At 38.5% G+C, this 15,909-nt stretch overlaps 2 protein-coding genes across 2 annotated transcripts; both read right to left on the bottom strand.

Annotated features, from left to right (window-relative positions):
• Positions 1-151: 151 nt before the first annotated feature.
• On the bottom strand, positions 152-1,992 carry ier3ip1 (immediate early response 3 interacting protein 1). The gene is made up of 3 exons (XM_027031132.3): positions 1,855-1,992; positions 809-910; positions 152-701 (listed from the first exon to the last, which is right to left on the bottom strand). Exons 1-3 carry the CDS (start codon positions 1,943-1,945, stop codon positions 646-648), a joined length of 249 nt encoding a protein of 82 aa, XP_026886933.2. The 5' UTR covers positions 1,946-1,992; the 3' UTR covers positions 152-645.
• A 329-nt stretch (positions 1,993-2,321) lies between these two features.
• On the bottom strand, positions 2,322-10,433 carry skor2 (SKI family transcriptional corepressor 2). The gene is made up of 9 exons (XM_035535780.2): positions 10,276-10,433; positions 7,296-9,129; positions 6,614-6,677; positions 6,185-6,262; positions 4,431-4,496; positions 4,147-4,245; positions 3,850-3,917; positions 3,238-3,300; positions 2,322-2,889 (listed from the first exon to the last, which is right to left on the bottom strand). Exons 2-8 carry the CDS (start codon positions 9,093-9,095, stop codon positions 3,241-3,243), a joined length of 2,235 nt encoding a protein of 744 aa, XP_035391673.1. The 5' UTR covers positions 9,096-9,129; positions 10,276-10,433; the 3' UTR covers positions 2,322-2,889; positions 3,238-3,240.
• Between the last annotated feature and the right edge of the window lie 5,476 nt (positions 10,434-15,909).

The following is a 15,909-nucleotide window of genomic DNA, read 5'->3' on the forward strand; positions in this document are numbered from 1 at the left end:
CTTAAATAAATATTTATGCATTATGCAACGCTACGTGACTCCACTAAGATGTTAATAAATGGTCTTTACATATTTTTGTAATTTGTTAATAGCGATAGATTTCAATTTCAAACAAATATTAACTGCCTGTTCGTACATGGTACACCACAAATGCAGAAATGAAATATGAGATTTATTGAAATCATAAATATTCTAACTAGCTCACAGAGGTATAAGCTAATTGTACTAAACATTTTGGACACTTTGGGGCATTTTAAAATTTTAACTTGTGGTTTAAGAGTTTTATGATTAACAGATGACATGCCCACACGTGTTCAGAAATACATGATACCAGGGACAATGCAAGTGAACAAGAACTTTTATATTGTATATTAAAAGTGAATTGTGTAAACAGCAGTTAGAAGAGCTCTCCTAAAAGCCATATTTCTATTGAGCAAAAGCATACAAAATAATATTGGATGTACTGATGGAGATATAAAACTTTGGAGTAGTAAACAAGAGTAGGAAACAATCACCTGATGAATCCCAGAAACATTTGGGATACAACAGTGAGACATAAAAGCAACAAATACATAAATCACATGTACAAAAAACAGTCCATTTCCTTTTGCCAGATCTTGTTCCACGTTGAATGTCCATCTTTCTTCATCCAAATAGCAACAGTAACAAGATGCACACCGAATTTACTATTATTAAAGGCACTGTGGACAGGAAGAGATCAACTGAAGTTAAAGCATGATACAGGCTATTGCTAAATGATGCTCAATGATGCTCAGAGTAAGAGAGCAAGTAAGCATTAGCCACTTACCCCTCATGACTGTTCTGACCGATCGGATGAGGTTTAGAAGTTGTGCTTTAATTCCTGGGTCATCTCCAAAACCACCAATGCCCTGTTCTGCTCCCCACCCAACTAGAATTGAATATGAATATATATATATATATATATATATATATATATATATATATATATATATATATATATACACACATATACATACATATATATATATATATATATATATATATATATATATATACACACACACACACACACACACACACATACACACATACAGACACACACGCACGCACGTACACCATACAGTCTTCATCTAAACACTCGAATAATTGTTCTCAAACTAACATACAAATCCCTAAAAATATATCCAAAATCCATTTAGGTTCTCTGGAACTATAGGCGAAAGTCACCCCAAATACCTTTTCGCTGGTACTGTACATTACCAGAATAACTACAATGCTGTAAATTAGAGTGTACATCCCCCCCCCCCCGCCCCCGCCAAAAAAAAACAAACAAAAACAAACAAACCTCACATATATTATTTTAGCCATTACGCGACAGATAATAGATAATTAAGATAGGGTTAGCAAGCTAGCGGTGTTAGGAAGAACCATGTACATGTTAATCTGTACACGAAGTTACTTAGCTACGGTCACCTAGATAGCTACGAGATAGTTGCCTAACTAGTTATCGAGCTACCCTACCTAGCTGCAACACTCAGTTAGCTAGTAACATGGTGAAACATAGGTTAAGTTAGTTAGCTAGATAGCAGTTAATACGATAGCAAGCTTCCATCATACATTGTATAAAATAACCATGTGGTCACGGTATGCAGTCCCACACAAAAAAGCATACATGCATTAATCAGATTAGAATCTCAGGTATCACAAGACACAATCTATTTTGCGAGGTTAACTAGCTAACTAGCTAGCTAGCTAGCTAGGACAGATTACTTCTTGCTCATTGGCTGGCAGATGGGTCAATGTAGTCTAACAATGGTTTTCTAATCAGTGGATTCTCTATCACGAAAGACAAATATATAACGGAATACTTACTTTTACTTAGAAACCTTTCTTCGTGTAGTACAGCAATCGCATTTGTAAACAAAACTGCCGTTTGAATCAGTGCATACAAGGTAAACGCCATGTTGGCACTTCAATTTCACCGCAATGACGTTTTACGCAACTACGAAGTCCTTACCGTTGATGTGCGTCTTTGCCTGCCACGCCATATGTTTCAAGTGATTTGATTGGCTGGAGATTAACGAATGTAAATGAAATTAGCCAAAATACTCTTTAAGAAGGCTAATCGTTTTGTCAAATTGGCTTCAGTTATTTTTCTTTATATGTTCGTCATAGTCATCTATTTGATTTCCAGAATACTTTACATTGGTATTAAATCACATATGTGATGTAAGATTTAATATGGGTAAAGTTCAGGAATTCTGACGATGTTATTTTTGATGTAAATGGGAAATCAAGAAATGCATCATTTGTTTTTAATGTTATAGACTTTTATTATCCACATAAATAGTAGAGAAACTACAAGAACATATTTAAATACATTTGCATTAACAATAATAACATTCTTAATTTTATGTAAACAAGCAAGCTGCCTAAAGAAGATTGCTTGCTTGTGCAACTGACCTTAGGCATAAATTTCAGTAAAGAGCAAATGTCCTGTGTGTTTTCCCCAGACATCATTCTTGTATATGTATGGTATTTCTGTAGCCAGTATATTTATACACTGTTCAGGTTTTACAAATAAATAAATACATAAAAGAATACACAAAATGAGCTCACTGTACAGGAAGTATCTGATGAAAGATGTGTTAAGTAGCACTAGTGGAGAAGACAGACTTCTCGCAGTGTAAATATGCATTTTGGTTTCTCATTGTTTAGGAAAATGTACATAGTTCAGTATCTTCAGATCATCAGCATGTGATGAGGGCATGATGAGAGTGCATCTTCTGACAAAAGACAACATTAGTTGCATTTGTCATATTGTTAGAGTCATCATGATAGATGTGTTCAGTGTGTTTAACTGAGGTTGAGAACAGCCTGTTCCATTTGAAATAGCACTATCCAAAACTGAAAGCAAAGAGAAACAATACAAAAGTAATTGTTTAATTTTATCAGAGGCAATAACATACAGCATATTATTAATGTATTGGCAACATATTTAATATTTAGTATTTGGTAGGAAGCCTAAAAGACCTTGATGCTCAAAGTAACCTGTGCATTATAGCCATTAAAGACATTTCTCAGAATATATTTTACATGGATTTGCAATACATACTGTATTAAAGGAACACACAGGAAATGAGATAAAGAATAACATGACATGCAACAAAGCAAACAAATACAATAACCCCCAAACATCATGTGACCCATATTACCCATATATAGTCCACAAAGGAAGAAATAGGTAATACTTACCATTTAGCTTTTGTTTAGATGTGTACTAACTTTTTCTTTTCTGATAATGTTTGCATAGGGAATCTAAAAACAAATATATGGTCATAAGTGTTCAAACCTTCTACAACCTCATCTGATTTTCAGGTAATCATTATAGGTACAAGCTATACAACAACCATGAATATCATACTCAGAAGGTAAGGTACTTAGTGAAGGTATCGCTAAGTCTCAAACATCTTCTTGACACTTTGTATTTAAGTATTTGTATTTGTATCTCAGTAGCTATATTATCTTTACTGAAAATCCCAATATGACTAACCTAACAAACGTGTTCCGCTACTATTAGCAGAACTTTTCTACTCAGGTGCAAAATTGAATAATTTAGGCTTATGAAACAGTCAGTCACTTATAGATAGCAGTATACCATGCATGATTCTTCCTCTTTGAATTTTCTCATCACAAGCTAATATAATTAGATGAAAGGTAGAAATTCAGGTGCATCAGAAGCAGCCTATTTTTAAGGCACCATTGAATTAAATTTCTGAGCAATAACTGACTACTCATTTTGACCCACAGGTGATGCAATTGTAGGGGTGATTTTACTGCAAGTATTAATAAGAAAAGAATCCTCACCATCTGTAGCTGCTGAACCATCTCCTCTCGGTATGCCAGTTCCCTTTTCATTTGGTCCTGAAAGTTGTCTAAAAGAGAAAATGATTTTGTGAAAATGAGGCACTGGTCGAGTAGATAATGAGTCTCCTTCTCCCTCACAGACTGTTACTGTTGCATACTGTTACTCATCCCATTCCTATTAACAAAAATGTACTTGTTAAAGTGGCAGCTTGTAAAATACGCTTACGTAAAATTTCATTTGCTGAGTACAGAGAAGTGTTCGGAGGTCGCTTTTCGAATGCTAATAAGGTAACTTACGGAAAACAGGGAATGCTGAGCTGCCTTTGAGGGCATGAAATTCCTGCTCCAGTCGTCTCCGTAAATCTATCTGCTCGAGTAGAACTTTTTGGAGCTCCTCTGAAAGAAAATCGACACTAATTAATATCACAGTATGCCAAGGCATGGCTAGGTTACACTGTTAATGTTAAAAAAGAACAACTCTTGTGTGAAGGTCTAAAGTCAAAAGCCTTTAAAATAAATACAGAATGTTCTTTCTAAGAGTAATCTTTTTTATTGTTTTGAGATTATTTTCTTGACCTCACCTTTTTCCATGTTTTCAACATCCTTCTTAAGTGAGGCAGGTGAATGTGTATCTTGATTTTGATCTGCTGCAGAAAACCATGATTCAAATGAATGTTAAAAATATAAATGTAGAATTTATAAAACGTCACGTAATAATTTATATCTCACGTTTGAATTTTATAGTAATGGCAAAATATTTCATCCAATGCAATTTAATAAATTACCGGTAGGTGTCAGTCTAATAACAAGATAAATGTTCAGGTACAGTGTATTGTAGGAATTCTGTGCCACAATCACAATACTTCTATGCTGCAGTCACAATATTCCAACAGTAACTAGAACTAATCAAATCAAATAGTTGGATTTTTTTAAATGAAATTAGTACACTAATAATTATTATTGTCATTATAAATAAGATAAGTAAACTTTCATTAGCACATTTTAAACTATTATTATGAAAATTGTGAAAAACAAGTGATCGGGTGTCAATGTTTTTAGATAATGAGATGTGCTTGGCTCAGTTAAAAGGATAGCTATTCTATTATTATAAATTTCTAATCAAATCCTCATGCTTATCAATGTGCCTACAATGCATCAGCATTCATCTGCCTATACATTTGAAAATGAAAGCAATTTCATTTAAGGTGAGAAGTTGTTCTGAAGATACGGTTCTTCATGTTATTGATTTTATTGTTGTTATTCCACTAAAATATCAAATTATTATAACCTGCATGTCCTCAGGAGTTGCCATATTAAGCATATTGCACCTATGTAGTATATTGACAATGCGGGGGTGTCTGCTTTCCGTGTGCTGTGTTGCAAATCAAATGCCTTAAATGAAGCAATCCCGCACATTTTTGTATATAATCCCTCTCTCTCTCTCTCTCTCTCTCTCTCTCTCTCTCTCTCTCTCTCTCTCTCTTACACACATACACACACACACGCGCACGCGCGCGCGTCTTGCCTCCTTAAGTCTTACAATGCTTTCCTCATTTGGAAAGCGGGCTTGTTCTCACTCTCCTCCTCTCTCTGTCTCATTTGACAAGCAAATTTGCAGACACTGCCTGAGGATAACAACCTCGTTTGACAGTCAATTAACCGTGAATAGTCAAAGCCAAGGCAGTTTGCATTACATAAATGGAAAATTAGATTATTTTTTTTCTCCCAAGAAACAGAGCTCTCTTTAAGACACTGCCTTTAGACTCGCAAATCAGAACTTCTAATCACGTACCCCACTAGCCCCTTGGAGACATTTAGCAATCAGGCAAAGGTGGTTTCATTTAATTTGTTTCATGTAATTTTTTTCAAACATATTATACATTATGTGAGGAGATCATTATCGGCTCGATAATATAAATGTTGGCATAGATGTCATAAAACACTTTTAATGTCTCCCTGACAGATAAGAGGCAATAAGCTATGATCTTTGTAATGGAAGATTTTGCCAGGCAAAACGCAATTATATCCATTTGATATTGTTCAAATGGTGATTGTCACCTTCCCTCCATAGAGCTGATTGTCTTCTTGAACTGTTATGGCTCCCCACTGAACACATTTTCCCAATGACATTGTACAGAGAACTGCTCCATTTTAAGTGTGTGGCTGTAGTTGAATACATATTCCATTTCATCTTTTATATTTAGTCTAATCCCACTATCCTTGCAGGATATTTATCCTAGTTGTGCTGTACAAATTATTTTGTTGCTCTCTTGCTGTAAATGCCAGTTTGTTTATTTATTTATTTAAACTAAAATGACAGTGATGAAGGTATTACCTGTGCTGTCCCTCCAGTACTCTGGTGCTGATGTTTCAGTCTCTGAGATAAAGAAATTGCCCTGTTCTTTGTTTTCTTCTGAAAGAGCACAGAGAGTTGTTAATGCCATAAATGCAGAATATACATCCAGACTCAAGCCTGCAAAAATAAACACACTCCAGTATGTATACTTAATGCCAGGATGTGTACTTATAGTTAAAGTATACTTAACTGCTCCAAACCCATCTTAATCCAGCCCTCGGTGTTTACTCAAAACAACTTACATCATTAATTTCACGAGTGTTTTAAACAAATAAATAATCAAAAACTCTTTGCCACCTAACTTGCATTTTATTACACATGCCAATACTGGATTAGGTCACATACATCTTAAGGCAAGAAGCCATTATTAGTGCATAATTTGATGTGCTGTTATGGACTGGCACTCACCTGCACGTGTTGTTTTGTCTTTGGTTGCATATGCTGGGAGTCCATCCTCTCTGCCCTTGTGTGACTGTAAACCCAAAGCACCAAAGAGCTCTGATTAGACCTGATTCATGCCTCCAGGCCAAAAGCTGTGCATGCGACACTATGCGAATGTATCAGCCAGCCAAAAGCACACACTAGATTAGCCTTGAGGATGACAGTGTTGTCACCAGCACTTTGTTTAAATGTCTTTGCCAGATAGGCCAGATTGTTTAGCAACCAAGTCATTAATTGGGCAGTGTACGTTGTCACCGTGTGTGTGTGTGTGTGTGTGTGTGTGTGTGTGTGTGTGTGTGTGTGTGTGTGTGTGTGTGTGTGTGTGCTCTATTCGCTACTGCATTGCTAAGCAGCTCCCTCTCTTCCCCCTTGGCAGCTGCGAGTGACTCTGCCAGCTCCCTCGGTTAATGTAGTGTCGGCAGGTTAAAGACTGAGAGGGCTAATAGACAAGAGTGACAAAAGGAGAGCAAACATAATGTCGCCATTAAACAAAACACGCCTGGGCTTATTAGGAGGGATCAGAGCACTCGGAATATTTCATTTCTGGAGGGAGCATGGCACTATCAATCTCGTTATGCATGCAGATCCCGCCAGTCTGTGGCCCGCATTTAAATAATAATTAGTTTAAGGGCCTGCGGGGAATATTTACGTTTTTGTATACGGCGGTGTCCTCCAGCGAGGCGTGAACAGGGCTGGGGACTCTGAGAGAGGCAGGCGGGCTGGCGGACAGCCGGGACTTGTCTTCAGCGCTGCTTTCAGGGGGGATGGTGGGGAAGGGGGTGGCGTCTTTATCCCGATCACTGGCATCATTGTCGGTGAGCCCATGCAAGTGCAGGGTGCATGCCTGCGTAGGCAGTGCTGGGTGAGCACTGAAGACCTCGTGTTCCTCATCCTGCTTGGTCTCCACATCTACCTCCTGCTCTTCATCACTCTCACCACTCTCGCTCTGATAGCTGCAGCTGGTGCCGGGCGAGGGGTGCCGGTCGGTGCTGAAGTCCTCCACGCCACCATGCAGCTTGGCGATGCTCTCAGCATCCTTCACCACAGGCCGGAAGGCAGAGTGGTAGCTGGCCTTGCGCGCCTGCAGGGCAGGTGTGTCCAACAGCTTGAGCCAGCCCTCTGGGGTGGGCCGCAGGTCAGGGGCAACGGGCGGGCACTCACTCTCGAAGAGCCCTGCCCTTTGGTTGGCTCCCATGCCAGTGCCGGTGCCAGCATCTCCCTGCTCAGAAAGGTCCAGGAAGGCCTGTCGCAGGGAGGGGGCTTCTGTTAGTGAAGAGAGGGTGTTGGGCTGGGGCTGCAGGTATGTGGGCACCGGGATACCACCCGCTGCCCTCGGAGGCCACCACATGCAGAAAGGTGGGTAAAAGGTGTCCTTGCGCCCTGGCCACAGCAGGCCTGACAGGCCGGCATTTTTCTGCCCACCAGGTGCCTCACCATCATCCTTTTTCTGCTGGCACAAGCCAAAAGCTGGAAACGGGTAAGGGCCCGGGAACAGCGATGTGGGCGGGAACTTCTGCAACATGCCGAAGCCCTTGCTGGGTACGGGAATGACTGGGTAGCTGCGTGGGTTCTTGCGGGGTGAGAGGCTGCCGGCATCCAACTCCTCCTCCTCCTCATACCTCCCGCGCTTCTGGCCCAGCTCCGAGGAGATCATGTGCGGTAGCACTGATCCAACTGCCTTCACTGAGTCCATGGGCGGGCATTGGGACGATGGAAGCGCCCTCTTGCGGCTGCCCCCATTGAACATGGCTTTCACGTCCTCCCAAGCGAACACCAGGTCGTCTGCTGGCGACTTGTCCGTGAGCTTGAGATGCCGGCGCCACGAGTTGAAGTTGGCGGCATCTGGCTGTGTGTACTTGGCCTCAGGCATGCGATGCGAGTGGAAGATGAACTTGTTGGGTGAGAAGTACATGTTGCAGTAAGAGCACTTGATGCACTTGGCTCGGGAGCTGTTGTAGCGTGCAGGGATGAAGCTGCCCCGGCAGCCCCATGCACACTCATGTGTCACATCAAACGCAAAGTTGTCAGGCAGCTTGGGTGGCGTGTTCTCACCCAGGAACGACTTGCACAGCCGCTCTGCCTCCCGCTTTGTGATCATGCCACACCGGCGGGAAGAAATGGGCATGGCGCCTGCTCGCCGCAGGATCTCCAGCTGCACGGGCGTGCACTGCACACAGGTGATGCCTAGCGCCACGCGCCGGTTGTGGATCTCGTTGTAGCTGTAGTTCTTCAGCAAGGTGTTGGAGATCTGAGCCAGGCACAGGCGCTCCTGGTGATCAATGACCAAGGAGACGATGGGCACTCCATATAGGATGACCTGACCCACCTGATTGGGCTTCAGGGAGGAGGAGTGGTTGGATCTGGGTGGGGTGAGAGGTTCTTGCTGGAACGAGCTGGGTGGAGAAGTCATGACTATGTCGCTAGGTCCAGGAAGTAGACTCTTGTCCATCCTGCAGAGACCTTAAATGAGAAACTGGTTGTAACTGTGAATAAAAAAGAGGAAAACATTGTAATTACAATCCGAAGCACTGCAAGAATGCAAGGTATGCATTAGATTTGTGAGTGTAATATAATCTGTGTAATTGTATTTACTTAATCTAGTTATTTAATTAAACTACCATATAATGGCTGGTTAGAAGTATAAACACTAATAAATAGCGAAAGGGATAAAATGTTTTTATTTGCACAAATGTATATGGCAAAATAGTTTAATCGCATTAGAAATATAATATTTTCCGCTGTTTTCAGCCTGGTAGGCTGCATAGAAAACTCTCTAGCAAAAACTGTGAAAGGAAACTCATAGAAATCACGAGCATGCGAATTGCTTTGAAAGAAAAAATCAACAAATTTTTCTAAACTTTAATCCTGTATTTGCAGTGCATTATCTTTAAATTAAATTGAAACATTAAATCGAAATATAAATACGTTATGTTCTAATATGACACTTTTTAATCTGATGTTACGATTTTTTAAAACACTTATTCGAACATATAATTTTAATAAAATATCTACTCATGAAAATATTTTAAATACAGTCGTGGTGTAAGCTAACGGAACTGGCAATGCGCCATTTTTTTAGACATTTACTTTGAGCCGTATAGTAAACTCGGTCTTACGATCGCCTCAAAACAAAACCTGACAGTGACAGATTTACCGACCCGGGATCAAGGCTACATTCTATGCATAATCTTTCGGCTCTGGGGTCTGTTTACAAGTTTGGTGTCATGCTTAATTATAGTCTTGCTTGCATATACTACTACTACTACTACTACTACTAATAATAATAATATTATTATTATTATTATTATTATTATTATTATTATTATTATTATTATTATTATTATTATTATATTGTTATTATTGTTATTATTATTATAACAATAATATAATATAATATAATATAATATAATATAATAACTGTTAATAATTATCATTTATTATTATTACTATTATTATTATTATTTGTAGTAGTAGTAGTAGCAGTAGTAGTACTAGAAGAATTAGGCTATGATTACGGATTAAACAAAAAGAGTTCCAATTTCACAATGCAACAGCGGATCACATATAATAGACACAAGACGTACATCAATACGTTTTGTTAAAATAAAGTTTTAGTTTCCGCGCCTCACCTCCGCGTTTGTCGGAGATATCCAAGCGCTACAAAATGTAAACCATGTCCGTATTCCCTTCACAAATTAGCGTAGGCCTAAATACGACTAAACTAAATAAACATTGCAATAAAAAAAAAATTCACTGTAACAACACGTTCCTTTTTAGCTGGCGTTAACAGGAGCGAATGAGCGAATGACTGCGCTTCAGTAGTTGGGTTATTCCCTCTAAACGCCGTCGCTCCAGCGTTGCTGGGTCTGAGTTGATTGGCGTAGCTCTGCCCCTCTGCTGCCTTCTCGCCTCAAAAGACTTTGCGCGAGGAACCAATGACGTTTCACTAACTGCCACTCAACACGCTAAAGAGAGGCTAAGGCACGAGCCGCGCCTCAGGCTATTCCGAGCTTGTGTAGCTGATATTTGAATGAGGAAAAGCAGCAATCGACGCGGTCCATATGTACTGTTTGTTTAACGTGTAGAACAAAACGGTCGTTTTCTTTTATGTTGCCTATGTAACATATGCCTACAGTTAACGCATTTTAAAAGAGGCATACATAGGCTCGTTGTGATTAGTTCTAGGTTAGACCGTCCTTGTATGACAAAAGTAATATTTAGCCTTTGGCCAAAAACTGACAACGCAGTGATAAGCACCGTTCTGCGTTCATTTTACTTGGCAGTAATTCTGGCAACAAGCTAGCCTATTTAGCCACAGCGAAACCTGATAGGCCTGCTAACACTTCAGGCTAACTTCGGGACCCTATATTTCGCAAATCACTCATGAGAAACAGCATGACTGTGATTGTGACTAATAAAAAATAATAATAATAATAATTATATATATATATATATATATATCTGCCGTGCCGTCTATAGGATCGAATGCTTTTTTTCTCTAATAAATCTCTATCTGCTTTGAACTTAGGCAGGTCTTGTGAGAGGCATACAGCTAGCCTACATACTGTGCTGTAGGTACAATTTACTAGCCTACTAATTTATGGGACTAGATTATAATTGGCCTATAATGCCTAATCAGCCTTCTTTATTAATAATAACAATAATGAATTCTCCTTATCCGGTACGACATGAGGGCTACCTGTAACATATTCGATTTGCCTGAACTGTACACCTAAAATGATGGAGGATACATCTTATTAATAGTGCCCTCTTATTAATCTTAACCCCGCTAAAGAAGACAGAGAATGGACAGTGAACAAATCCTGAACTGTCATTTTTTCATCATTATGAGAGCAATAAAGCTACACCCACGATCGACCACAATCAAGAGCAAAAGGCTAAGTGATTATTTGAAACAGATGACATCTTGCGTCTCAGTACAACTCATCAATAATATTATACTATAATATAGTCTGTTGGGCTATTGATTTATTTAAGTTTTTTTTTAAATGATCTTGGTCCAAAATGCCTTAAAGCGACAAAATCATAAAGAGCGTTCTATCTTTAATTCATTTCAATTAAGGACTATTCGGTAAAAATGTTATCATGTTTAAGTTAAACATTGATCACCCTGATAACAAGTAGATTGTTATTGTTATTTTTCGGGTATTTTCGCCATGATTAATAGAATATTAGAGGTTAACTGTTTTTGAAGCGACGACCTATACTGACAGCGCGGATGGGGTCCCATCTGCTGGGTTCTAAAACTAATTTAGATCCCATCCTGTTCGCCTTTGTCTCCGTCTCAGCCGCGCACGGAGCAGGCATCACCGCGCAGCGGAGCAGGAGTCTGGCAGAGTACCTCCGAGACACGTTATCCCTGGAATAAGACACGTAAATTCACGAACCTAAAATCTAAATTATTTTTGATATATGGACATGGAGTTATAAAATTGCATGCTGTATAAATGCATTTGGAATAAATATCTGAAGCATAAATAAATGGTCTACTAAATAGCTAGGCTACGTCTTCCTCAAATAGGTTACTGACACTCTCTTCAACTATAACAACTAAATTGTCTGCTGTTAGTGTACATAAATCAGCCCTGGATTGCTGGGATAGAGCAGCTATCAAACAGCAACAGACGTTACACTGAGCTGATCATGGTGAACAGTAAACTGCCTAAAAATTTAGGTATCAATAAATTATGAGCTTCCTTGATGCATTGAACGTCATCTATGTGTGCGGAAACCCTACTGTGAAATTAATCATGCGCTTAAAAAGAATTGCTTACGTGACCTACAGGGGTCAATGTATGAGGAGAGATACTACAGAAATTAATAGCTACAAGAGTAAAACATTACACACCAAATCAGTCAACAAATCAAACATGCCTGGAGCAAATTAGTCTCATTTTTAAACAAATGAAACACATCATATTTCTACAAAGGGCCATTTCTTAGGCTAATGTCCCCGTATGAATTTAACTTTTCAAAATAGACTTATGAAGAGGAAAACAGGGCCTTTTCATTGTATTCGTGACCAAAAATGACGAGGATGTTCACGACCAGAAATGTTCTTTAAATAGGTATACTTCTCTATATTATACTAATCCTTGATTAATTCTGCAAGCTTCTCAGGAAATTACAAAACAAGACTAAGTGTTTCTTCATCTGTCTCTTCATCAGATTTTTGTAATATAATACATTCCATCTCATTAAAACGTATTTCTATTTTTAAAGCATACTCCTGATTACTTGCAGACAGTAACGGAGATGTTAAGCTTTCCTGCTTCTAGTCAATCACTCTGACGTCATCGGACTCACCGGATACGCGCCCTCGGTGTCTTCAAATTCAAGAAGTATGCAAACAATACATATAATGCAAGATAAAGAGGTTTTTTTTGTGCTGAGAGTTTTCAGTTAGTCTATAATGAAGACCTGATGTGTTCAAATTAAAAGCTTTTCGTTTCTTTGTCATTGCGCCCTGGAAATCATATTTTTATTCAACATGGTGCAATACGTTTTATGAATGCTTAACATGTTGCTCTTCATGTAACGTCCAAAAGCAGTTATATAGGCCATGGTGTGCATTATGGCGATTGATCCTCCAAGATCTTTAGCTGCAAGTCCAGAAGCACCACCTTCACTACAGATAGTTTCATATCACAATGTTTTTACTAAAAATGTGATTATCCATTGTTCAGCATATAAATATCTTAAAGTACTTTGAACAAAAAAACGTAAATGTGCTTATTGAAACTCGCACAAATTTCTAACCAACCACAGAAAACGTACAGTAAACTGAAAACAGAGTTTAATGAAGAGAGTTGCTAAATTACTTTACAATCTGTGAAGCTTGGTAAAGAATGACTGTTGACAACAAACTGTTGCTTTAAAAAGGCTTTAAGTTTTACTTAAAAATAACATTTACATACCTTAGCAGCAGGTATTTAAAAGTATTTTAAATATTGCTGTGCAGTCCAGTCAAGCTGCAGCATCAGATGAATTCTGAAAAGGTGAATTGACATTTCCACATATGTTAAAAACTCGCTTCCGCAATAAAACATCTGCAGATTAAATATTCTATGCTATTTCAGGAATTTCTGGGTGGCAAAGGCCTATTACACTGGTCGCAAGACACCAGTTATGTTTGAAGCAACTACCCTTCTTCCAGTAGATAATATAAAAAGTGCAAACATATTAGGTACAGTATAAAAGGCCTAATTATATATACGAAGGTTTTCATTATTACTTTCAAAGAATTAATCAAAATGTTAAATTTTAAAAATAAGCCTGCATAACTCAACAAAAGTAATGTAGGAGTACACAAGCTTTATTAATATTTTTTTATTAACGGTAAAATTAGGCTCTGCTAGGGGAGAGTACTTTGTTCATCTTTTATAAAAGCTATAACTTTATCGCGTATCTTAACCCTATCATAGCCTATCTTCACGAAACGATTGCGAACAGTTCCTTTCACAAATATAAAAATGAGAAAACCTAGAAAACTTGAATGCAATTTCTTTGAAACACTGGTCAATGTACTGGACAATCTTCTGCTTGCGCAAAAAGCATTTTCTGTTATCAGTGCACAGTAGCATGCATGTAATGAACAAAAATGACAAACCATACGTTGAACAGTGCATTGATTCGTCTACCTCGTGAGCTCATCGCCTGTGTGAAAGCACTTCAACCTTGCTGAACCTTGATTGCGAAGTATTGTTTTAGAGTCGCCTACAAAAAACTTTTTGACAGTTGAAGCACTGTACACGTTATCAAAAACATCTTACCTTATTTACCATGTAAAAGCGACGTGCATTTCACTTGCGGAAAACTGTCAGCGGAGACGTGCTGCCCCCTGCCCACTCCTCAACACGCTGTTCTGTCGCGCTTCTGTTTTACAGATAGGCGGTATTCCACCCTGAGCTTTTCAAATGCACCGCTAACCTACCACGAGAAGTGATTGCTACCGGTAAAATGACTGTGGTATAGCCTCAATGCTTCTTTGGACTGTTGAGCCAAACAGATGAGGCATGAAGCCATACCAAATAGAACTCCGCATGCTCTCGTAGACTACAATGGGGATAAGACTGAAAAAATACGCTCATTTCAGCCAATGCTATCACTTCCCATCTCAGGACTGAACGGGGACAAATCGTAAGGATCTTCGCATCGCGGGCGGGCTTTTTACTGGATAATAAAATGGATAATGGCAAATCACTTTTCATCTTTGCTACCTTAAACTTCTGAGGGAAATTTGAAACTGGGTTTACCGACTGATGCCACTGTTTATGCATAGGTTGTCACAATTTCGTCACTTTGCAGATTTTAACCTAATTTTGTATATCTTTGATACGTTGATAAAGAAATAATTTTCTTTAAATAGTGTTCGCTTGAGGAGGATGAACAAATATGAATAATGTTATATAGAATAAAAATCCTGAACAACATTAACTTTCTTTAAAAATGTCATTATAATTTGTATAGAAACATGTTTATAATAATAAAACCTAAGGAGTCAGTTTACGGTGGAATTTTAAAAAGAAGTTTAAGAAGTAAGTTTAAAAAGAACATCATTACGTCTGTATCGTTCGTATTGGGAATATGAAAATAATGTATCCGTTAAATTAAAAAAAAATGCACCCAAATGAACTTTATCGTTGAACATCTGTCATTTATCGTTGAACATCTGTGTAAAGGAATGATAGTGAAGACTCAGTAGCAGCAAATGGTTTTTAGAAACAAGTTGCAAGGTACAAATCCATTCCAGAAGAGTTTGGTGAAGGATAGTGGGCATGGTTTATTTCCAGAATTCCAGAAACTTCCAGAAACCTGTCAGAGCTACATTTTGGAAAATAACTCTAAAGTCAAAGAACAAAGTGAGATGCAGACATCATTCAAAATTCTTCTTCAAATTCTAATTAAATATTAAACACTTTCCTCTGCCTCAGTGGTACTTGGAGAACATGGGAAAACATATATGCTATAGAAATGATTTCTAAGGAGGAGCACTTGTGTATGTATTTTCTTTACATCATGTACATTGGTATGTACATAACTAACTCCTTTCATCAACGCATAGATTAATTGTAAACATTCATGATATTTAAGCTGCTGTCCTCTGACAAAAGGCCTCTAATAGCCTTCTCCTGTATCAGTACAGTAGAAGACACCACAGTTTCCACTTAAACTACATCCTTCTCCATCTACCATAAGCATAAGCTCATTTAACTTGGTGTCATCTTACATCTTGGGGTTCA

This window comes from Electrophorus electricus, chromosome 19 (assembly GCF_041902795.1).
Source record: "Electrophorus electricus isolate QZ-2024a chromosome 19, ASM4190279v1, whole genome shotgun sequence".
Lineage (NCBI taxonomy): Eukaryota > Metazoa > Chordata > Actinopteri > Gymnotiformes > Gymnotidae > Electrophorus > Electrophorus electricus.